Source organism: Salmo salar, chromosome 09 (genome assembly GCF_965601325.2).
Source record: "Salmo salar chromosome 09, fSalSal1, whole genome shotgun sequence".
Classification (NCBI taxonomy): Eukaryota; Metazoa; Chordata; class Actinopteri; order Salmoniformes; family Salmonidae; genus Salmo; species Salmo salar.
Window position 1 is genome coordinate 59149308 of NC_138299.1, and position 25693 is coordinate 59175000.

The 25693-nt window shown below is 43.0% G+C and overlaps 1 protein-coding gene across 3 annotated transcripts in view; it reads left to right on the forward strand.

The window, feature by feature from the left end:
- The first annotated feature begins 9930 nt into the window (after positions 1-9930).
- nsd2 (nuclear receptor binding SET domain protein 2) overlaps positions 9931-25693 on the forward strand; it is a 66566-nt gene continuing 50803 nt past the window's right edge. For 2 of the 3 annotated variants that reach the window (XM_045723823.2, XM_045723822.2), the window contains exons 1-6: positions 9931-10078; positions 13868-14537; positions 14890-15103; positions 15237-15406; positions 23421-23795; positions 23976-24123. In XM_045723823.2, coding sequence (XP_045579779.2) covers positions 13917-14537; positions 14890-15103; positions 15237-15406; positions 23421-23795; positions 23976-24123 — 1528 coding nt within the window. In that variant the 5' untranslated portion in view covers positions 9931-10078; positions 13868-13916. Of the gene's footprint in view, positions 10079-11036; positions 11083-13867; positions 14538-14889; positions 15104-15236; positions 15407-23420; positions 23796-23975; positions 24124-25693 lie in introns of all 3 variants that reach the window. The other variant, XM_082955833.1, reaches the window with a different exon arrangement.

Genomic DNA, 25693 nt, shown 5'->3' on the forward strand with positions numbered 1-25693 from the left:
TATTTACAAGCCCTTAACCAACAATGCAGTTTTAAGAAAAAATATATAGAAATATAGCAAATAATTAAAGAGCAACAATATATAATATGTACATGTAGGTAAAGGTAAAGTGACTATGCATGTATGATAAACAGAGAGTAGGAGCAGCATAAAAATTGGGGGATGCCTCATAGAAGCGCCGCTTCTGGATGAGCATATTCCTGTTTGCTTATGGCCCTATACAGCTCATTGAGTGCCATATTATTGCCAGCATCGGTTTGTGGTGGTAAATATACAGCTACGAAAAATATAGATTACAACTCTCTTGGTAAATAGTGTGGTCTACAGCTTATCAGGAGATACTCTACCTCAGGCAAGCAAAACCTCAAGACTTCCTTAATATTAGATTTCGTTCACCAGCTGTTATTTACAAATAGACACAGTTCGAAGCCATCTTACCGGAGGCAGCTGTTCTATCTTGCCGATGGACCGTAAACCCAGCAAGCTGTATGTTATACATGTCGTCATTCAGCCACGACTCGGTGAAAGATAATATAATACAGTCTTTAATGTCCCGTTGGTAGGATATCCTTGATCGGAGCTCATCCATTTTGTTGTCCAATGATTGCACATTGGCTAATAGGACTGATGGTAGAGGAGGTTAACTCACTCGCCTACGAATTCTCAGAGGGCAGCCCGACTTCTGCCCCCTTTGTCTCCGTGTCACGTCTTGACCAGCAGAGGGTGTTGTTGTGTAGTTTTGGTCACGACATGGCAGAGTATGTCTGTGTATGTGTGTTCTGGGTGTTGTATTTCTATGTGGGTCTGTGTGGCTCCCGATCAGGGACAGCTGGTGATCGTTGTTCCTGATTGGGAGTCATATAATTAGGAGTATGTTTGTCACTTGGGTTTGTGGGTGGTTGTGCTAACACTGCTAGTCTTTTTTGTATGTATAGCCTGTTGGCCTGTCTGAAGTCGTTCGTGGTTATTGTTTTTTTGTGTATTCTTTATTCTTTACATTAAAAGATGAGTATCCACATCCCGCTTGCATTTTGGTCTGACTCTGACTTCGAGATATCTTCAGATGAAGGAGAATATCGTGACACTCTGTCTTTTCTTCACGCAAATACTGGGGATTTGGGCCCGTTCCCAAGAAAGCAGTATATCCTTCGCGTCGGACTCATTAAAGAAAAAAATCTTTGTCCAGTTTGATGTAAGTAATCGCTGTTCTGATGTCCAGAAGTTCTTGTCGGTCATAAGTGATGGTAGCGGCAACATTACGTTGAAAATAAGTTACAAACTACACGGAAAAATGAACAAAATAGCACAGTTGGTTAGGAGCACGTAAAACGGCAGCCATCCCCTCCGGCGCCATTCAACCTATGATTACTCTCCATTTGTTTATCCCTTAGTAGCTTTAGTCTTCAGGCAGTATTTGTTGTGTTTACGCTCAGGACGCAACTCCTGTTTTGTTTACCTTCATTTTTCCTGAATCTCTGTGTATACGTTACAGAATTAGATATGTACATGAAAACAGGGTAAAGTGACTAGGCATCAGGATAGATAATAATAAGGTAATCAAATCAAATTTTATTGGTCACATACATGTGATTAGCAGATGTTATTGCGGCTGTAGCGAAATGCTTGTGCTTCTAACTCCAACAGTGCAGTAATATCTAGATGATGGCGCCGACAGAGATGGTCGCCTCGCTTCAGGTCCTTAGAAAACTATGCAGTAATTTGTTTTTTTATGTATTATTTTTTACATTGTTAGCCCAGAAAATCTGAAGTGTTATTACATACAGCAAGGAAGAACTACTGGATATAAAAGCGACGTCAACTTACCAACATTACAACCAGGAATACGACTTTCCTGAAGCGGATCCTTTGTTCGGACCTCCACCCTGGACACTGGATCTAATCCCAGAAGCCCGACCCAAAACAACACGGTCGCCGCAGGAGAGGCAGACGGAGCGGCCTACTGGTCAGACTCAGAAGGCAAGCACACCATCCACCGCTTCTGAGAATATTACTCGCCAATGTCCAATCTCTAGTTAACAAGGTGGACGAAATTAGGGCGAAGAAGCTTTCCACCTTCTCCACTGCGGTCCTGTCAATGTAGATAGGGGGGTGCACCCTCTGCTGTTTCCTGAAGTCCATGATTATCTCCTTTGTTTTGTTGACATTGAGTGAGAGGTTGTTTTCCAGGCACCACAATCCCAGAGCCCTCACCTCCTCCCTGTAGGCTGTCTCGTCATCGTTGGTTATCAGGCCTATTACTGTTGTGTTGTCGTGCTTGGCCACACAGTCATGGGTGAACACGCGCCCTTGTGGGTCCCCATTGTTGAGGATCAGCACAGTGAAGGGGATGTTTCCTACCTTCACCTATTTGAGGTAGATATGTACATGAAGGCAGGGTAAAGTGACTAGACATCAGGATAGACAATAATAAGGTATTTGAGGTAGATATGTACATGAATGCAGGGTAAAGTGACAAGGCATCAGGATAGATAATAATAATGTAGATAGGTACATGAAGGCAGGCCCCACAAAAACATCGGCCCTTGCAGAGCAAGGGAAACAATTACTTCAAGGTCTCAGAGTGAGTGGCGTCACCGATTGAAATGCCACTAGCGTGCAACGCTAACTAGCCAGCTATTTCACACCGGTTACACTCACCCCACTTTGACCTCCTCCTTCTCCAAAGTAACCAGCTATCCACGCCACAGCACCAGTGTAACAGCTGTCCAGCGAAGACAGGAAGACTGAACTGCACTGTTGGTTAAGGGCTTGTAAGTAAGCATTTCACGGTAAGGTCTACACATGTTGTATTCGGCACGTGTGACAAATAAAGTTTGATTTGATTTGGTCTCTCTTGCATTGTTTTTTTTTAAAGAAAAAATGCCAGCCAATGGCCCCAGTTGATTTGTTGTTTAGTCTGACGATAGACACAATGAAGCACATTCGATGTGCAGGACAACAGTATGTTGATGGCTGTAGAATCGAGATTGCCAAGAGTGTGGAAAGCTGTCATCAAGGCAAAGGGTGGCTACTTTGAAGAATCTCAAATATAAAATCAGGACATACCAAAATATCCCTTTAATAAATAATAAAATATACATTGATTGGTAGGTTATACTATATTTAGATATAAATGGTGAATCACTATTTGTGATGGTGTTCTTTGTTCGAATGTATATGCATGAAACGTATATTATCTATTTTTCCTAGCCACCGTGCTTCTACACCTGCACGGCTTGCTGTTTGGGGTTTTAGGCTGGGTTTCTGTACAGCACTTTGTGACATCAGCTGATGTTAAAAGAGCTTTATAAATCAATTTAATTGATTGATTGATATACACACATTCATTGAACATTTAGTATTTCAAACTCAAACATAATTTTTTTTCTAAAATCCTACAGGTTATTTATCATTCTCCTTATAGTATGTAGTGTTCCTGGAGGACTGGCACTTCCTCACTTTGTTCAATACACGGAGAGGGAAAAACTATTTCTCGAAAATCAGTTATATTTAGAGCCTGAATTCAAATGAAGATTTATGAAATGAATGTTTTGTCTCACCCATCTACACACAAACCCCACGATGACAAAGGGAAAACATATTTTTAGACATGGTTGCTAATTTATTGAAAATGAAACAGAAGTATCTGTCACCACTGAGTCAATACATCTTAGAATCACCTTTGGCAGCGATTACAGGTGTGAGTCTTTCTGGCTAAGTCTCAAAGCACTTTGCACACCTGGATTGTACAATATTTGCAAATGTTTCTTTTTAAAACATTTCAAGCTCTGTCTAGTTGGGTGTTGATCATTGCTAGGCAGCCAATAGTGTAGCCATATATTTTCAAGACGATTTATGTCAAAACTGTAACTAGGCCTCTCAGAAACATGTCATCTTGGTAAGCAACTCCAGTGTATATTTGGCCTTGTGGCTTAGGTTATTGAATTTGTCTCCCAGTGGCTGTTGGAAGCAGACTGAACCAGGTTTTCCTCTGGGGTTTTGCCTGTGCTTAGTTCAATTCCATTTATTTTTATTTAAAAAAACTCCCTAGTCCTTGTCGATGACAAGCATACCCATAACATGATGCAGCCACCACCATGCTTGAAAATATGAAGAGTGGTACTCAGTGATGTGTTGTTTTGGATTTTCCCCAAACATAATGCTTTGTATTCAGTGTCACATCTGCTCCTGCTACGCCCTCTACTGGTCATCCTGTGTCTCTTTGACCTGCCGCCTCCCCCAGTGGTCTTTCCCTGTGTGTGTGTGTGTGTGTGTTGTGTGTGTGTGTGTGTGGGCAGAGACAGGGGTGCTGGAGTCAGAGCAGATCCCCACCAGCTGCAACCCGTTCCATAATCAAGACCTCCACAAATACTCAGTCCTGCCACTTCCACACTGCCAGATCGTAATCGCTGCTCAGTCAGTTCACGCTTCTAGCTATTTGTTACTACTCAGATCCTGTTACCCTGCTCTGCCTGTTACCCTGCTCTGCCTAATTCCCTGCCTGACGCTGATTTGTTCTCTGCTACAGTTCTGCCTGCTCTGACTCTGGTCCCTGTCCCACGTCTCACCCTGCTGCTCTATCCTGGATTCCCCACTCCACTACTCCCTTGGATTCCCTTCCGGACCTGCTTACCCTGTCTCAACCCCCATCGCTCCAGCCTCAGCCTCCGCTCCTGGTCTCCAGCAACCCGTCCGAGCTTCCTCTGGCCTGCACTCCATCTTCCCCCATGTTCCAATAAATACCTTGGTTACTTCCTCCCCGTCTGAGTCTGCTCCTGGGTTCACCCGTTCTGCTCTGCCTGACATTCAGGACAAAGTTCATTTCTTTGCCAAATGTTTTACTGTTTAACTTTAGTGCCTTGTTGCAAACAGGATGGATGTTTTTTGTACAGGCTTCCTTTTCACTCTATCAATTAGGTTAGTATTGTGGAGTAACTACAATGTTGTTGATCCATCCTCAGTTTTTTCCTATTAAATTGTATTGGTCACATACACATGGTGAGCAGATGTTATTGCGAGTGTAGCGAAATGCTTGTTTTTCTAGTTCAGACTGTCACGTCCTGACCAGTAAAAGGGGTTATTTGTCATTGTAGTTGGTCAGGGCGTGGCAGGGGGTGTTTGTATTGGGTGTTTTGATGTTTTGGGGGTTTTGTTCTATGTTTTTATTTCTATGTTTATTCTAGTTTTCTAGATCTATGTTGGTTTGTGGCAATGACCTCCAATTAGAGGAAGCTGGTTGTTGTTGTTGTCTCTAATTGGAGGCCATATTTAGTTGTGTTCGTTTCACTTGTGTTTTGTGGGTGGTTGCTTTCTGTATAGTTGGGTTACCTTACAGAACTGTTGGTTGTCGTTCATTGTTTTCGTTTAAGTGTTCACTTTATTTAGTAATTAAATAAAAGAAGATGATCACTATACCCACTGCGTTTTTGGTCTCCTCAATACGACCGTTGTGACACCAACAATGCAGTAATATCTAACAATTCCACAACAAATACCTAATAAACACAAATCTAAGTAAGGAATGGAATAAGAATATATAAATATATGGATGAACAATGTTGGAGCGGCATAGGCTAAGATGCAATAGTATAGAATACAGTATATACATATGAGAGGAGTAATGCATGATATGTAAACATTATTAAAGTGACTAGTGTTCCATTTATTAAAGTCACCATTTGCCTCATGGTGAAATCCCTGAGTGGTTTCCTCTCTGTCAACTGAGTTAGGAAGGATGCCTGTATCTTTGTAGTGACTGGGTGTATTGATACCCCATCTAAATTGTAATTAACAACTTCACCATGCTCAAAGGGATATTCAATGTCTGCTTTTTACTGTCTACAAATAGGTGCACTTTGCGAGGCATTGAAAAACCTCCCTGTTCTTTGTGTTTGATTCTGTTTTTGAAATTCACTGCTTGACTGAGGGGACCTTACAGATAATTGTATGTGTGGGGTACAGAGATGAGGTAGTCATTCACAAATCATGGGCTAGGTGTCCCGCTAGCGTTCCACTACGACAACGTCCGGTGAAATTGCAGAGCGCGAAATTCAAAATACAAAAATCGTAATATTAAACATTCATGAAAATACAAGTGTCTTACATCATTCTTTAGCTTAGAATCTTGGTACTCGAACCGCTTTGTCCGATTTACAATAGGCTTTACGACGAAAGCATAGCATTTGATTGTCTGAGGACAGCGCCCCGCATACTCCTATCATAATCTTTTCCCCCAAACCAGCAGAGGGGTCACAAAAAATCTGAAATAGCGATAAAATAAATCACTTACCTTTGAAGATCTTCCCCTGTTTGCCATCCCAAGGGTCCCAGCTACACAACAAATGGTTGTTTTGTTCGATAAAGTCCTTCTTTATATCCCAAAAAAGTATGTTTAGTTGGTGCGTTTGATTCAATAATCCACCTGTTCAACTCGTTCAACATGCAGACAAATGAATCCCAAAAGTTACCGGTAAACTTGGTCCAAACAAGTCAAACAATGTTTCTAATTAATCCTCAGGTACCCTAATATGTAAATAAACAATACAATTTAAGACAGAATGTAGTATGTTCAATACCGGAGATAAATAACGAAGTGCACGCCCTCATTCACGCTCCACAAGACTAGAGTCCTAATGAGGGACACCTTGGAAAAACTACAACTACTTGTTCATTTTTCAAAAAACAAACGTGAAACCTTTTCTAAAGACTGGTTACATCAAGTGGAAGCCATAGGTACTGCAATCTGGGCGCTTTTTGGGTGGAAATTCAATAGGCCAACATAGGAATGGTCAGGGAGCTCAAAAAAAGAAAATTCCGGATGGATTTTTCTCTGGTTTTTGCCTGCCATATCAGTTCTGTTATACTCACTGACATTATTTTAACAGTTTTAGAAACTGCAGAGTGTTTTCTATCCAATTCTACCAATTCTATGCACATCCTAGCTTCTGGGCCTGAGTAACAGTCAGTTTACTTTGGGCACGTCAGACAGCCGAAGTTCAGAATACTGCCCCCTAGCCCAGAGAGGTTAACTTCTCCTTTGATTTTATGCTTCTTCTCTCTCATTTATTTAATATCTCAATGTTCAAAATGTCGAACCCAACAATGTGCAGACAAAGGTATGGTAGGATGTGAATACAGTGTAGGTAAACTTATGCATTGAGTGGCGATGAGAGAGATAATGTCTCTAGAAACATCATTTAAACCAGGTGAGGTCACCGCATGTGTGGGAGGTGGAACTAAAGAGTTAGCTAAGGTGTATTGAGCAGGGCTAGAGGCTCTACAATGAAATAAGGCAATAATTACAAACCAAAACAGCAATGGACAAGGAATATTGACATTAGGGAGAGGCATGCGTAGCCGAGTGATCATTGGGTCTAGTGAGTAGCTGGGCGAGCTGGAGACACAGTAATTCAGACAGCTAGCGGGCCGAGGCTAGCAGGCTAGCAGAAGGGCCTTAGAGGGACGTCGCGACGGAAGAAGTCAGTTGTAGCCCCTTCGTGCGGTTACGTCGGCAGACCAGCCGTGATGGATCAGCAGGGGTCTGTGTAGTAAAAGGGTCCAGGCCAATTGGCAAAATAGGTATAGTATCCCAAGAAAAATTGTCTGATGGACCTCTTCAGCTAACAGCTGAAGAGGGAAGGGTGGGCTGGATGTTGGTCCTGCTGCTCTGATTGGATAGAGCAAAGCTGTATTTCTCCATCCACGCGCTTCGCTTCATAATTTCACTTGATCACTTCTCCTCGCATGTTTCGGTCTGATCATTTAGATTGCTTCTGCCTCCTGTTAGCCTGCTACTATGATAAATCAAATGGCGAGGACGTTTGCTAGTTTCGCAAGTTATCAATGTGCATAATCTCTAACAAGAGGGCGAGGGTAGTGAAAATACATGCACCGATGCGCATTCTGACTGAGTGACAGCCAACTTGTCTGCCCCTTGAAAGTTGAGGACACAGAAACACACACCCTTGTTGCTCCTAATCTTCAACCAGTTTTCTCTACCAAGGTGCAGGGATATAGATATTTTTCCCGATCACAAGTATCATCCGATCCGACTATCAACTGTCAATTTACCGATATGATTCCGAATACGAGTATGGCCAGGTCGGCACACCCCTAGTATTAACGACTGGTCATTACCACTGTTGTAAAGGCTGAAGTTAGGATCGGCGAGAGAGATGAACAGAGGTGGGAGGACTGAGTCGGAAATGGTGGCGAGTAGAGAGGACAAAATGGAGGAAATTGAGAAAATGTTGGTGAAGCAACAGCTGTGCTGGAATGTAAACAATATGGGTGTCAGTTCTAATGGTATGTAGCGGGAGGATGAGGGTCAAGGTAGTGGAAAGACAAAGGAAGAAGAGAGATCATGATACAGAAAGAAGTGGAGCGTCTAGTAAAGAAAGCATAACGAGGGCCAAGGTAGGAAACAGGAGTAGTGGTGTATTGGAGTGGAAAGTGGTGATGGTGTTTGATGAGACCGCAGGGCCTCATTTACACCCTATCTGATGAACTAATGCCATAGAGAAAGAGCTAGGTGAAGTCAAATTAGCTCAGTTAATTGGAAATGGTAGATTGTTAATATGGTGTGGTAGCCAGGCTCAGCAAGAGGAGATTCTGAAAATGGAAAAGCCTAATGGGAAGACGATTAAAAGCCATATCCCTGGTGGTTATGCTAGATCGAGGGGAGTCATCACTGGTATCCCAATATCTATGTCCATCGATAATATTAAAGAAAATGTGAAGGGAGGAAAAGTGATTGAGGCCTAAAGGTTGATCAGTATGAAAGAAGGTCAAAGAAGTGAAAGTATATCAGTGCTACTGATGTTTGAGAAGCTTATGCCTGGGACAGTACAGATAGGATTTCTTAGTTTTAATGTTAGAGAATTTATCCCATATGCACTGCAATGTTTTCAATGCCAAAGAATGGGACATGTAGCTGCTCAGTGGGAAGAAAAGATGTGCCAAGTGTGGAGGGGAACATGATTACGGTGAATGTTTGGAGCAACGTGAAGGTTAAGTGTTGTAATTGTGGGACGGAACATAGTACAGAATTTGCTGGATGCCAGGTGCAGAGAGAGGCTAGAGAGGCTCAGAGATATAGAATTAATCATGATGTATTGTATGCAGACTGCAGAGGCTGTAACACAGATTGGTGGAACTACAGTGTGGAATGATGGAGCTCACATGGACGTACCGGTAGTAAGTGGACCTGCTGTCGGGCTGGTGCTTCTGATGGTCTTGGAATGGTTTCAAATCAAATCACATTTATTTGTCACATACACATGGTTAGCAGGTGTTAATGCAAGTGTAGCGAAATGCTTGTTTGGAGGCCTGTTCAGAAATCTGGTGCTCATGAATGTGCAGCATCAAAGGACACTTTGATAATGAATAAAGTTGATTTCATAGCTTTTACATTTTAATTACATTTTAGTCATTTAGCAGACGCTCTTATCCAGAGCGACTTACAGTAGTGAATGCATACATTTCATACATTTTTTTCTCCGTACTGGTCCCCCGTGGGAATCGAACCCACAACCCTGGCGTTGCAAACACCATGCTCTACCAACTGAGCCACATGGTAAGGTTATTAATATGACTCAGGTTGTGGAAAGCAGAAATGCCAGGATAGAAGGGCATTGTGGAGAGGGCAAAAGAGATATTGGGGGTAATAGATGTTAAGGTTGAAATGGTTGTTGACATGCTGAACAATCCTAATGCTGGAGTGTTCCAGCATGATATAGATAAAGTTGAATGTGGTTGGGGAGGGGTTGTGGATTAAACTAGGGATTTATTTTGTTTTGAATTTTATTTTCATGGCAGATCATGATTGCTCGTACATTCCAACACAGTAGGTGGCGGCATGAACATAAAGGATAGTTTGCGGACCGCCATGATACCACAGAAGAAGAAAAACGCAGCGGTATAGTTGCTCTCGACCAATCGGAAGCGAGTATTTTTCGCGCTGATTGGAACTCGGGGAACGGAGTTTCCCCGCAAGCTTTAAATTCAACGGAGTCGGCGTTTTTAACATGATTCAAACTGACTAGTTTCCAATTTGATAACTATTCGAGAAATTCAGCAGGTAATTTAACCAATTACTATGCTTATGAGAGGAGAACGCGACTGTGATCATCTTTCAATAAACGTGTCTCTAATGTAGCATGTCACAGGCAGGTAGCTAGCTAACTTTAGCTGAATGTCAGTTACTTATCGAGCTAACTTGAATTTACTCAGAAGCTAGCTTGTGTCATTGAGCGTCGGTTAATTCCGATCATTTTCTGATTCGTTTCACTAGCTATGTGAAGTAACAGGACATTGTCATTCTGTATCTGTCATGGTTTAGTCGACGCTACTTATTTAGCCTTAGCCAATAGCCAGGGTTCCTAGCTAAATGGCTAGTTACGTTAGCTAGCTGTAACTTTACGCCAGTTTAGATAAGTAGTTGTCTCGTCACAATCTCAACATTTCAAGTATTTTACCAGAGTGAGAATGTGGGATCTATGATGTGCTTGGTAATGCATACTACTACTGCTGTTGTTGAAGTCCGGTAACTAACTAAGCTTTCTCGAGTTTCCGCGGCTTTTCTCGGTGGATGATGCTGGGAGGTAACCATTCAGTGGCTAATCAGTGACTATCTGGACCTTTCCTGTACTGATCATTATTGGGACACCAGAGTACTTGGCCAAATATGTTTATAACTAACCCTCTCATTGTTCTGTGGCTTAGTGAGCACCTAACACGTTTTCTCATTGCTAGGTAACGTTAGCTGCTACATTTATCATGTGCGGGAAAGCCCACTAAAGCGCTTATCAGATCAGTTTGCGTTGGTTGATAACTTGCTGACTAGCTACCAAACTTATCGAGCTAAGCTACTCATTTAAAACTTAAGATTTGAATGTGGAGCCATTTTAGTGAGTTAACGATGTGGTTTAGTTCTATTTGATCAGACTGATGTATCGTCCTGTACATTTTCAGACGAGCTAGTTGTTTGCTGCACTATTGTTATAGTTAGATTTGTTTGTGCTTGGTGCATCCTTCAGCTCCAGTCTACTGCCAGTAGCGCGCACGATGACGTCACGTTCTATGGTAATGAAGAAACCTTCAAAATAAAAGGCCACGTTTCATGACATTGTAATATGGATAACTCGTTCAAATCATATAGCATTTTAATCAATGGCCACTTTTATTTTGCCAACAAGAAAATCCAATAAGTCATTTGTGAAAACCCCCAAAATATATATGGTTTTAAAAATATCACTTTCTGCGGTGATTGGGAGTCCCATAGGGTGGTGCGCAATTGGTCCAGTGTAACCAGTGTGAAATGGCTAGTCAGCAGGGTGCGTGCTAACAGCGTTTCAATCGGTGACGTCACTCGCGCTGAGACCATGAAGTAGTTGTTCCCCTTGCTCTGCAAAGGCCTTGGCTTTTGTGGAACGATGTGTAACGATGCTTCAAGGGTGACTGTTGTCTATGTGTGCAGAGGGTCCCTGGTTCGAGCCCAGGTAGGGGCAAAGAGAGGGACGGAAGCTGTACTGTTACACCGGGGTAGGGCGTCATTGTAAATAAGATTTTGTTCTTAACTGACTTGCCTAGTTCAATGAAGGTTACACGCCACACTGACCAAACCGTTATTTTGTTGACATTGACGTATGTCCCCATTACCAGTAAAACATAATCGAAACCTATTTATTTTACTTGTTGTGCTGTTATGTTGTTCATTTGTTCAGTCTTTCATTCGCAACCAGGATTTCATCACACATGTCAAGCAGTGAAGTTTAAGCTCTGTCTGTCTGTGGCCTCTCTTCCTCGGTGTGCACTATCACTGTGTCCGTTTCCATCTTGTCCAGCTGTGTATGTAACATTTCGCGTAAACCGTGTTTCTTGTCTGCATCGAAGTAGCGGTCCTTGTACATAGGATTGAGCATGGTGGAGATGCAGTAAAGAGAGAATGCCACCGAATCGCTTGTTCACAGCCTGTGGGCAGTTTTGTTGAGCAGGTGTTTCAATGCCATGACAGAGGGTATCACGTCTGCTGCAGGATCAGTTGAACTTATTTCTCCAGTCAGTTGTTCGAATGGAGCTAGCTAGTTGGTTCATGTGCCGTTGAAATGGCAGCAGCAGTATGACAACCAGCACATTCATGAGCACGCAATACTACATTTTACATTTACATTTTAGTCATTTAGCAGACGCTCTTATCCAGAGTGACTTACAGTAGTGAATGCATACATTTCCTACATTTTTTTTCTCCGTACTGGTCCCCCATCAGTACGAAATCCTCGACGACCCACTGTGCTGTCAGACTCTGCATGCTCATGGGGCTGATATCGCTCGTCCAAATGTCTGTCGTGAAGCTAATAGCAGTGACGCTATTACTGTGTAACTCCGGTAGGGCAACATCTGAAAAATAGCGCACTTGGTAGTGTGCACTGGTGCTCAACCAGTCGGCGAAAGCCAACATCACCCACAACAGAGAATTGTCGGTTGATTGTCAAGGGCAATGAATTCCGTTATCTTGGAGTTAATGGATTTCGCCTTGGAGTTGTCGCGCTGAAATGTTCTTACTCTTTCAAATGACTGTTTGACTTGACTGCTCGATCCACACAGCAGACATTGGGCCGTTAGGAATGCTGTGTTACACGAGTAGTGTTACATTTTACGTCATGTATCTACGTTATATAGGTATGCAAGTCAGCTTTGACATCTGTTTTGCACGTCGGCGTTAAACTAGACATCGGGCCGATGTTGGCATTTTTACCTAATATCGGCCGATTCCAATATGTTCACCGATATATCGTGCATCCCTAACTGGTATAAATAATACAATTTTAAAAATACGTCAAATTATCCATTCATATTTCCAAACACTTGTACTGCACTAGAGTTCCAAAAAAGAATCTCAATTTACAAAGTTTAATGCCTTTTCAGGAGCGCTCTTAATAAAAATGTAAATCCTATCCTGCTGCAGGAAGAAGGGTAATCTATATCCTGCTGCAGGAAGAAGGGTAATCTATATCCTGCTGCAGGAAGAAGGGTAATCTAGAACAGGTGTCATTGTGAATGTTTTCACCTGTTGATCAAGCTTGTTGCTAATTGTTTTTGCATGCTCGGTATTGTCATTCTGGAGTCTTTGTTTGAAAATTCCTATTTTGAGTTTATTAACAATGCCTCCTGGCTTTTCAAAAGATTGTGCTACTAAACAGTGTATAAACCAAATAGGTTTATCAACATTTTAAAGTCGACAATGTGAAATCTTCTAGACATATATAGCATATATATAACAAACACAGTGGCCCAGAGCCTCTCGGTTTGTTTCTAGAGCGGAGGCTGTGGTATAGCTAAGCCCAGAGCCATATATTAAGAAATAAATGACTAAACCCTATCAGACTTAGTTGTGCTAACTGTTTTTATAGACAAAAGTAAAATGATACAAATTACTTTGCTAGTGATGCGCGCCCCTCAGGTGATACAAATGTAACAGCAGCCTGAGCACACTGGACTGGAAACAACTGTCCAGATGGAACCATTTCATGTATTATCTGACCAACACTAGTGCTGCCAAGTCAACATTACATGTTTATAAGTGAGGTTTCAAAAAAATGGTCACGATTAGGAAAAGTTTTGCAGCACACCTGAGAATTCCTCAAGCAGTACACTGGTTGGAACCATTGGTATAGACTCAGGCGCACACACCTGTATGTATTTCCATTACGAAGAGTAGATGTATTTATTTTATTAACTAGACAACATTCAGTTTAATTTAATAATTAGACAGATTGAAACTGACTAAAGTGGAAGTTTTTATTTAAGGTTCTTGGGCTTTGGACCATAAGGAGTAATTCAATATTTCTCTCCTCTCTCTGTGCTGTAGCTGAGTGAGGCTGGAGTTGGATGGGCTGGACAGTAAGGGACGCTCTGGGATGGACAGTACCAGTAAGGGGAGGTCTCTGCCCTCGATGCCAGAGGTCCTGAACCCAGTAGGCATGAAGCAGCCGTCTGAGCCCCTGGGGGGGAGGAATGGTCGGGGTGGGGGGGACCTGGGGGCGGACCCGGCCCTGCTGATGGACAAGGCTGCTTCCCAGCTGGCCGTGACGCTCCAGGACAGTGTTCTAAACAACATGGCTGCCCATGGTCATAACCATAACAACCACAGGCTTGAGAGGCTAAAGGACCTGACGTCCCTCATGCTGAACGGCGACCAGGACAAGCTGCCCAAGCTGTGCCCCCCCGAGCCCCCCACCCTGAAGGGTGCTGAGGCCCCCGCCTCCCACCCCAGCCCCCAGAGGAAGGCCACCTCCCCCGAGATTAAACTGAAGATCACCAAGATGGTGTCCGAGGGGAAGCCGCCGCGCTTCGAGCCGTGCTGTGGAGAGGGGCCCAACCTGCCCACGGATACTGAGGGCCTCGTGGCTCTAGCCAGCAAGGAGGGGAGGAGAAAGAGAAGACCCATTACAGTCAAACACAGCTCTACCTCTAACCCAGTTCCTGTGGAGGTGTCTGCTGCCAGTCAGCCAGAAGAGGGCACTGCTGCACCACAACAGGTGGGGGGCTCTACTTCTCTAGTTCAATACAATGTTATTCTGTAGTACACCATAAAGGAGAACATGAACTGGTTCTTTATCTGCCTTAACAAACACTTTGGATGATAGAGTCATGTCTTCTTGTTGCTATATCAAGATGAAAAGTAGAGTAGATCAAAAAAAAGAAGGGGAAAAAAAATGTATGAAATGAACTGAAATGAATGCATTCACTACTGTAAGTTGCTTTGGATAAGAGCATCTGCTAAATGACTAAAATGTAAATGTTACACTCCTTGTGAGTCCTTGTTTCTGAGAGTCCTCCTGATACTCAGTGTTGATTTGGTTTCTGACCGGGTGCTGTGGTTTCTCTCAGATCCAGCAGGCCAGTACTCTGGTGGAGGAGGAGAGCCTGGAGGAGGAGGAGGAGAGCCTGGAGGAGGAGGAGGAGAGCCTGGAGGAGAAGTCTATCCCTGTCCATGCAGTGTTCTCAGTGGGTGATGTGGTGTGGACCAAGGTGTCAGGTTATCCCTGGTGGCCCTGCATGGTGTCCACTGATCCAGAACTCAACACACACCGCAAACACAAAGGTACACAGTACTACACAAATGTACACAAAGGTACACAGTACTACACAAACACAATGCAGCGTTGTACTACAGACACACACTGATCTTTCTGTTCCCAGGTTGTAATATGGTTTTGCTCCATTTTTTTCCTTAGCAATGAACAGCCGGACAGCTGGAATCATGTACCACGTCCAGTATTTTGGAGACACCCTGGGGAGAGGCTACATCTGTGAGAAGAACATGGTGTCGTTCAGAGGGGAGGAGCAATATATCGAGCTCTGCCATGGCAACAAGCAACCTGCTTCCCGGGTCGTCCACAGGAAGGTTTGATGTGCTTTATTAGGATCCCCCATTAGTCAACGCCAATGGGGACGGCTAGTCTTACTGGGGTCTCCGTTAGTCAACGCCAATGGGGACGGCTAGTCTTACTGGGGTCTCCGTTAGTCAACGCCAATGGGGACGGCTAGTCTTACTGGGGTCTGACACATGACGAAAAATACATTACAGACAAAAGACTTTACAATGTACATTTAAAAACATGAACATGTAGTGTGTGTGTGTATCTATCAGTTCCACATGTCAGTTCATACACACATACATGTCAGTTCATACACACATACATGTCACATGGGGCAGAGGCGTTGTGTGGTGGGGGTGTTTCTTCATTTGTCTTTTGAAACCAGGTGTGCCGCTCACCTGCGCTATATAAGATGGATGGCAGTTCCATGCACTTATTGCTCTGTATAATGCTGCACGTTTCCTTGAATTAGTTCTGGACCTGGGGACTGTGAAAAGACCCCTGGTGGCATGTCTGGTGGGGTCAGTGCTGTGTGTAAGTTGAATATGCAAACAATTTGGAATTTCCAACACATTGTTTCTTATAAAAACAAGAAGTGACGAGGTCAGTATTTCCTCAACTCTTAGCCAAGAGAGACTGGCATACACAGTATTAATATTAGCCTTCTGATTACAATGAAGAGTAAAATGTGCTTCTCTGTTCTGGGCCAGCTGCAACTTAACTAGGTCTTTCCTTGCAGCACTGGACCTCACGACTGGACAATAATCAAGATCAGTTAAAACTAGAGACTGCAGAACTTTGGAGTGTGGTGTCAAAAAAGCACAGTATCACTTTATTATGGACAGACCTCTCCCCATCTTTACTACCGTTGAATCTATAGGTTTTGACCATGAGTTTACAATCTAAGGTAACGCCAAGTAATTTAGTGAACTTGTTCAACAGCCACACCATTCATTACCAGATTCAGCTGAGGTCTAGAATTTAGGGAATGATTTGTACGAAATACAATGTCTTCGTTTTAGATGTTCAGGACCAGTTTATTACTGGCCACCCATTCCAAAACAGACTGCAACTCTTTGTTTAGAGTTCCAGTGACTTCATTAGCTGTTGTTGCTGATGTGTATATGGTTGAATCATCAGCATACATGGACACACATGCTTTGTTTAGTGGCAGGTCATTGGTAAAAATAGAAAAGAGTAGAGGGCCTAGAGAGCTGCTCTGCGGTGCACCACACTGTACATGTTTGACATTAGAGAAGCTCCCATTAAAGAAAACCCTTTGAGTTCTATTAGATAAAGAGCTCTGAATCCACGATATGGCAGAGGTTGAAAAGCCATAACACACAAGTTCTCAACAACAGGTTATGGTCAATAATATCAAAGGCTGCACTGAAATCTAACAGTTCAGCTCCCACAATCTTCTTATTATCAATTTCTTTCAACCAATCATCAGTCATTTGTGTCAGTGCAGTACATATTGACTGACCTTCTCTATAAGCATGCTGAAAGTCTGTTGTTCATTTGTTTACAGAGAAATAGCATTGTATTTGGTCAAACACAATTTTTTCCCAACGGTTTGCTAAGAGTTGGAAGCAAGCTGATTGGTCTGGTGTTAGAACCAGTAAAGGCCGCTTTACCACTCTTGGGTAGCGGATTTCTTTGTCTTCCCTCCAGGCCTGAGGACAAAGACTTTCCTCTAGGCTCAGATTAAAGATATGACAGATAGGAGTGGCTATAGAGTCAGCTACCATCCTCAGTAGCTTTCCATCTAAGTTGTCAATGCCAGGAGGCTTGTCATTATTGATCGATAACAATGTTTGCACATCTCCCACACTAACTTTACAAAATTCAAACTTGAAATGCTTTTCTTTTATAATTTTTTTTTTTTTAATGCATGAGTACGATGGCTCACTGCTTGTTGTTGGCATTTCCTGCCTAAGTTTGCCCACTTTGCCAAATAAGTAATTAGGGTTGGGCGATATATATTTTTTTTTATGTTTTCTCTAAATAAGCTTTGTTGTACAATTTAAAGGTCAAATCCATGTAAACAGTCAGCAATAATATCATGAATTCAGAGCTTGTGAAATTATACCTGAGTCTATACCAATGGTTCCAACAGGCTGAATATACAGGGCGTTCGGGAAGTATTCAGACCCGTTCCCTTTTTCCACATTTTGATACATTACAGCCTTATTCTAAAATTGATTTTAAAAAAAATGACTCTTCAATCTACACACAATACCCCATAATGACAAAGCGAAAACAGGTTTTTTTAGGAAGTTTTGCAAATTCATATAAAAAAACATATTGTTTACATAAATATTCAGACCCTTTGCTATGAGACTCGAAATGGAGCTCAGGTGCATCCTTTTTCCATTGATCATCCTTGATGTTTCTACAACTTGTTTGGAGTCCACCTGTGTTAAATTAAATTGATTGGACATGATTTGGGAAGGCACACACCTGTCTATATAAGGTCCCACAGTTGACAGTGCATGTCCGAGCAAAAACCAAGCCGTGAAGGCCTCCCGAGTGGCACAGCGGTCTAAGGCACTGCATCGATTCTCGGTTTGAGTCCAGGCTCTGTTGCAGCTGGCCGTGACCGGGAGACCCATGGTGCGGCGCACAATTGGCCCAATGTCGTCGTTCGGGTTAGGGAAGGGTTTGGCCGGCAGGGATGTCCTTGTCCCATCGCGCACTAACAACTCCTGTGGCGGGCCGGGCGCAGTGCACGCTGATACGGTTGCCAGGTGTACGGTGTTTCCTCCGACACATTGGTGCGGCTGGCTTCCGGGTTAAGTGGGCAATGTGTCAAGAAGCAGTGCGGCTTGGTTGGGTTGTGTTTCGGAGGACGCACGGCTCTCGACCTTCGCCTCTCGTCCGTACGGGAGTTGAGGCAGCGATGAGACAAGACTGGAACTACCAATTGGATACCACGAAATTGGCGAGAAAAGGGGTAAACTTTTAAAAATAAATGAGGTCAAAGGAATTGTACGTAGAGCTCTGAGACAGGATTGTGTCGAGGGACAGCTCTGGGGAAGGGTAGAACATTTTTTCAGCATTGAAGGTCCCCAAGAACACAGTGGCCTCAAACATTCTTAAATGGAAGAAGTTTGGAACCACCAAGACTTCCTAGAGCTGGCTGCCCAGGCAAAACTGAGCAATTGGGGAGAAGGGTGACGTGGTACAGTGACGTAGTGGTCATGTGGTACAGTGACGTAGTGGTCATGTGGTACAGTGACGTAGTGGTCATGTGGTACAGCGACGTAGTGGTCATGTGGTACAGCGACGTAGTGGTCATGTGGTACAGCGACGTAGTGGTCATGTGGTACAGCGACGTAGTGGTCATGTGGTACGGTGACATAGTAATTATAATGTTGTGTGGTACGGTGACGTAGTGGTCGTGTGGTACGGTGACGTAATGGTTATAATGTCGTGTGGTACAGTAACATGACAAAGCAAAAACAGGTTTTTAAAAGTTTTTAAAAATATAAAAAACGAAACACTGAAATATTACATTTACTTAAGTATTCCGACCCTTTACTCAGTACTTTGTTCAAGCATCTTTGGCAGCGATTACAGCCTCGAGTCTTCTTGAGTAGAACGCTACAAGCTTGGTTCACAGGTATTTGGGGAGTTTCTCCCATTCTTCTCTGCAGATCCTCTCAAGCTCTGTCAGGTTGGATGGGGAGCATTGCTGCACAGCTATTTTCAGGTGGCCTAGTGGTTAGAGCATTGCGCCAGTAACCGAAAGGTTGCGAGATCGAATCCCCGAGCTGACAAGGTAATAATTTGTCGTTCTGCCCCTGAACAAAGCAGTTAACCCACTGTTCATAGGCTGTCATTGTAAATAAGAATTTGTTGTTAACTTCTTTGGGATGGGGGCAGTATTTTCACGGACGGATAAAAAACATACCCGATTTAATCTGGTTACGACTCCTGCCCAGAAACTAGAATATGCATATAATTAGTAGATATGGATAGAAAACACTCTAAAGTTTCTAAAACTGTTTGAATGGTGTCTGTGAGTATAACATAACTCATATGGCAGGCCAAAACCTGAGAAGATTCCATACAGGAAGTGCCCTGTCTGACAATTTGTTGTCCTTCTGTTGCATCTCTATCGTCATTACAGCATCTGTGCTGTAACGTGACACTTTCTAAGGCTTCCATTGGCTCTCTAAAGCCGCCAGAAAGTGGAATGGGGTGTCTGCTGTCTCTGGGCAAAGTACAGCAGCTCTGTTTGTGAGTGGTCAGCCTGGAGACAGTGAGACTGGAGATGCGCATTCACGAGACTTCTCCATTTTTTTTATTTTTCCCTTTGAATGAATACAACGTTGCCCGGTTGGAATATTATTGCTATTTTACGAGAAAAATTGCATAAAAATTGATTTTAAACAGCGTTTGACATGCTTGTAAGTACGGTAATGTAATATTTTAAAAAATTTGTCACGAAATGTACTCGCACACCCTTCGGATAGTGACCTGAACGCACGAACAAAACGGAGGTATTTGGATATAACTATGGATTATTTGGAACCAAAACAACCTTTGTTGTTGAAGTAGAAGTCCTGGGAGTGCATTCTGACGAAGAACAGCAAAGGTAATCCCATTTTTCTAATAGTAATTCTGAGTTTAGGTGACCCCGAAGTTGGCGGATGTCAAAATAGCTAGCCGTGATGGCCGAGCTATGTACTCAGAATATTGCAAAATGTGCTTTCGCCGAAAAGAGCGATTGCATAAAGGAGTTCTGTATCTATAATTCTTAAAATAATTGTTGTGTATTTTGTCAACGTTTATCATGAGTAATTTAGTAAATTCACCGGAAGTTTTCGATGGGTATGCTAGTTCTGAACATCACATGCTAATGTAAAAAGCTGTTTTTTGATATAAATATGAACTTGATTGAACAAAACATGCATGTATTGTATAACATAATGTCCTAGGAGTGTCATCTGATGAAGATCATCAAAGGTTAGTGCTGCATTTAGCTGTGGTTTGGGTTTATGTGACATATATGCTTGCTTGCAAAATGGCTGTGTGATTATTTGTCTATGTACTCTCCTAACATAATCTAATGTTTTGCTTTTGCTGTAAAGCCTTTTTGAAATCGGACAATGTGGTTAGATTAACCTCTCTAGGGTCGGCGGGACGAAATCGTCCCACCTACTCAACAGCCAGTTGAATCCCGTGGAGCGTTATTCAAATACCTTAGAAATGCTATTACTTCAATTTCTCAAACATATGACTATTTTACACCATTTTAAAGACAAGACTCTCGTTAATCTAACCACACTGTCCGATTTCAAAAAGGCTTTACAACGAAAGCAAAACATTAGATTATGTCAGCAGAGTACCCAGCCAGAAATAATCAGACACCCATTTTTCAAGCTAGCATATAATGTCACATAAACCCAAACCACAGCTAAATGCAGCACTAAACTTTGATGATCTTCATCAGATGACAACCCTAGGACATTATGTTATACAATACATGCATGTTTTGTTCAATCAAGTTCATATTTATATCAAAAAACAGCTTTTTACATTAGCATGTGACGTTCAGAACTAGCATACCCCCCGCAAACTTCCGGTGAATTTACTAAATTACTCACGATAAACGTTCACAAAAAACATAACAATTATTTAAAGAATTATAGATACAGAACTCCTCTATGCACTCGCTATGTTCGATTTTAAAATAGCTTTTCGGTGAAAGCACATTTTGCAATATTCTAAGTAGATAGCCCGGCATCACAGGGCTAGCTATTTAGACACCCACCAAGTTTAGCCCTCACCAAAGTCAGATTTACTATAAGAAAAATGTTATTACCTTTGCTGTTCTTCGTCAGAATGCACTCCCAGGACTTCTACTTCAATAACAAATGTTGGTTTGGTTCAAAATAATCCATAGTTATGTTCAAATATCCTCTGTTTTGTTCGTGCGTTCAAGACACTATCCGAATTGTAAAGAAGGGTGACGCGCACGACGCATTTCGTGACAAAACATTTCTAAATATTCCATTACCGTACTTCGAAGCATGTCAACTGCTGTTTAAAATAAATTTTTATTCAATTTTTCTCGTAAAAAAGCGATAATATTCCGACCGGGAAAGCGTGTTTAGGTTCAAAGGGAGAGAAAATAAAAACATGGGGTCGACTCGTGCACGCGCCTCCGTCCCATTGTCCTCTGATAGAGCACTTACCAAAGGCGCTAATATTTTTCAGCCAGTGGCTGGAATTACATCATTCAGCTTTTTCCCGCCTTCTGAGAGCCTATGGGAGCCGTAGGAAGTGTCACGTTACAGCAAAGATCCTCAGTTTTCATTAAAGAGAGCCAAGAAGAACAAGAACTTGACAGACAGGTCACTTCCTGTAAGGAATCTTCTCAGGTTTTTGCCTGCCATATGAGTTCTGTTATACTCACAGACACCATTCAAACAGTTTTAGAAACTTTAGGTTGTTTTCTATCCAAAGCCAATAATTATATGCATATTCTAGTTTCTGGGCAGTAGTAATAACCAGATTAAATCGGGTACGTTTTTTATCCGGCCGTGCAAATACTGCCCCCTACCCCCAACAGGTTAACGAGAGTCTTATCTTTAAAATGGTGTAAAATAGTTGATTGTTTGAGAAAATTGAATTGTGGTATTTTAGTTGGTTTTGTATTTTGCGCCGTGTGATGCTGTTGGCCAGGGGTTCCGCAGGCGGAAAGGGGTTCCGCAGGTGGAACGTCTGTCCTCAACAGGTTAACTGACTTGCCCAGTTAAATAAAGGTTAAATAAAAAAAAACTCTCCAAAGATGTTTGATCGGGTTCAAGTCCGGTCTCTGGCTGGGCCAATTAAGGACATTCAGAGACTTGTCCCAAAGCCACTCCTGTATTGTCTTGGCTGTGTGCTTAGGGTTGCCCTCCTATTGGAAGGTGAACCTTCGCCCCAGTCTGAGGTCCTGAACGCTCTGGAGCAGGTTTTCATCGAGGATCTCTGTACTTTGCGCTGTTCGTCTTTGCCTCGATCCTGACTAGTCTCCCAGTCCCTGCCGGAAGGGATGGTGCCAGGTTTCTACCAGACGTGAAGCTTGGCATTCAGGCCAAAGAGTTGAATCTTGGTTTCATCAGAACAGAGACTCTTGTTTCTCGTGGTCTGAGAGTCCTTCAGGTGCCTTTTGGCCGTCTGTCATGTTCCTTTTACAGAGGAGTGCCCCTATGCTGCACTCCACCAATCAGGCCTTTATGGTAGAGGAAGTTGTCTTTCTGGAAGGTTCTTCCATCTCCACAGAGGAACTCAGGAGCTCTGTCAGAGTGACCATCGGGTTCTTGGTCACCTCCCTGACCAAGGCCCTTCTCCCCAATTGCTCAGTTTGGCCAGGCAGCCAGCTCTAGGAAGAGTCTTGGTGGTTTAAAAACGTCTTCCATTTAAGAATGATGGAGGCCACTGTGTTCTTGGGGACCTTCAATGCTGCAGAATTTTTTTGGTACCGTTCCCCAGATCTGTGCCTCGTCACAATCCTGTCTTGGAGCTCTACAGACAATTCCTTCGACCTCATGGCTTGGTTTTTGCTCAGATATGCACTGTCAACTGTGGGACCGTCAACTGTGACTTTCCAAATGTCCCATCAATTGAGTTTTGCACAGGTGGACTCCAATCAAGTTGTAGAAACATCTCAAGGATGATCAATGGAAACAGGATGCACCTGAGCTCAATAATGAGTCACATATCAAAGGGTCTGAATACTTATGTAAATAAGGTATCTCCTGTTTTGATTTTTTATAAATTCGCTGACATTTCAAAAAATCTGTTTTTGCGGGAAAACATGTATTTAATCCATGTTGGAATAAGGCTGTAACAAGATGTGGGAAAAGTCAAGGGGTCTGAGTTCTTTCTGATGTCACTGTATTTGCTTGATAACAAAGTAGAACACTTGATTCTTACCATACAGGCGTTTAGAACATTAATTCAAATGATTTACATATTTTGTCCAGCCCTAACATTAACTGTCTTCCACTAGTAATTCTGAGCTCTACTGTCCTCTGTCCTCAGAGTACCACTCCGTCCGTTCCTCGTAAGGTCCGTGCCCAGTGGGTGGTGGGCATCACTCAGGCCAAGGAGGCTGCCTGCCTGACCCTGGAGGAACGCCTGGTCAAGTACACCTTTACCCACGATAGTGGCGGACCACACCTCAACCCCCGCGTGCTGGCTAAGCTTTACCCTGCAGAGGCCGGCCCTTATTCTGTTCCAGACCTGGAACAGGGACCATCCAGGCTGAGCCCCCAGGCAGACAGCAGCACTTCCCTGGGGAAGAAGAGAGGAGGCCCCAGAAAAACAGATGGGAAACGGAAGCAGACTACTTTTACACAGAAAAAGAAAGCTAACATTGTGGTCTTCCCTAAAGGACCAACACAGATGTCGTTTCAGGTCTGGAATAACTAGCATATACTGCTTCTTACCTCAATGTTCATGGTCTGTGTAGTACGTTATTTACAGACCAATGTATTGATAGGTTTAAAATTGGGTTTCAAGCGTTAAAACAGTCACTTTCTAGGGTGTTTCTGCTGATCTTTGTGTTGTCCTAAGTTTGAAATAACATGTTTGTAGGATGGCCTCTCCACCACCTCAGAGACTGAACTACTTGAATCTCAGAACCAGAAAAGGTCCAAACTGAAAACTGAGAGGAAGAGATCCAAAGTGGTTATTGTGACAACAGACGTTCCAGAAACCCCGTCACCTGCACCTACAGCTATAGGTAAGTTAGGGTCATATCAACATATCGTCTGTTTCTCTGTGTGGTCAGTTTATAGGTATTATTTAGCTTACTTACGCATTAGCTGACAGCTAGTTTTGTCTTCTTCCTCTAGCTAAGAAAGTTTCCAATATTAAGACACTTCTCATTTTTTGTCGTTCAGGTTTTGTCATTTTGTTTACATCTGTTTGGTGTGTAGTAAATATTTCAGATATTTTTTTCCTGTGAAGCACATTGCGTTGCATTCCATGTCTGAAATGTGCTGTTTTTATATAAACATTTATTTGATTAAAGAACAGCTGAAGGAAGATCCCAAAGGTGAGCTGTTGTTGATATCAACTCGGTCCATTATTTCCATAGGGCCTCTTGTTAGGTTCTCAACAAACGGAGTAAAAACTCAAACGGATGACTAGGAAAAGCTCAAACCAAGTTTATTCATCCACTGGGTCAAACAGCACATATATATACATATACACACAAACAAGCACATATATTTATACCCTCTTACTAGGAGGAGTCAACTCCTTGCACATCTAGACAGGCAATACATCTCTGTTGCTAGTCAGGAACTTAATTGGTTCCTCTCACTGGTGTAGTCATGGCCCTGCCTCCTGCTAGAACCTTTGGGCGTGGAAGTATATGTGTGTGTCATAGGACTGTTCCTTCAAACTTCATCTGACCTGACCTCGGGACGAATTCGTCACTCCTCCCTAATCCACGGCTGTCCTACCTTATCAGTGACTGAAACCAGACTGTTGCCTTTGCCTCTCTCAGCAGCCATGAGATTTAACAATAACATGTTTTGACAGAATGTACAATTTCCCAACATTTTTTTTTTTTTTTTACCTCTTTCTCCCCAATTTCATGGTATCCAATTGGTACTTAGTCTTGTCCCATCACTGCAACTCCCGTACAAACTCGGGAGACGCGAAGGTCAAAAGCCGTGCGTCATCCGAAACACAACCCAACCAAGCCGCACTGCTTCTTGACATAATGCCCGCTTAACCCGGAAGCTAGCCGCACCAATATGTCGGAGGAAGCACCTGGCGACCGTGTCAGCGTGCATTGCGCCCGGCCCTCCACAGGAGTTACTAGTGCGCGATGGGACATGGACATCCCTGCCGGCCAAACCCTCCCTTAACCCGGACGACACTGGGCCAATTGTGCGCCACCTCATGGGTCTCCCAGGAGCGGCCAGCTGCGACAGAGCCTGGACTCGAACCAGGATCTCTCGTGGCACAGCTAGCACTGCAATGCAGTGCCTTAGATCACTACGCCACTCGGAAGGCCCAGAATGTAAACTTTCTGCCTTTCCCCTTGTCTCACTCAGTAACTTTCCATTCACCTACTTTTTATCCACTCTCCATTGACCCCAACATATCGTTATACATGTAATCAATAAGTTCTGGTATATTTCAAGCTAGAATTCAACACTACTGATCAGGGCCCGGTTTCCTGATAGCGATGGAACTTAAGCTTACAAGTGATTTAACGATATAACGACCGAAGATGTCACATGCGTTTCTCAAAACAGAACATAGAAGGTTGGCTAAGTGCATCATTGAGGCATGTC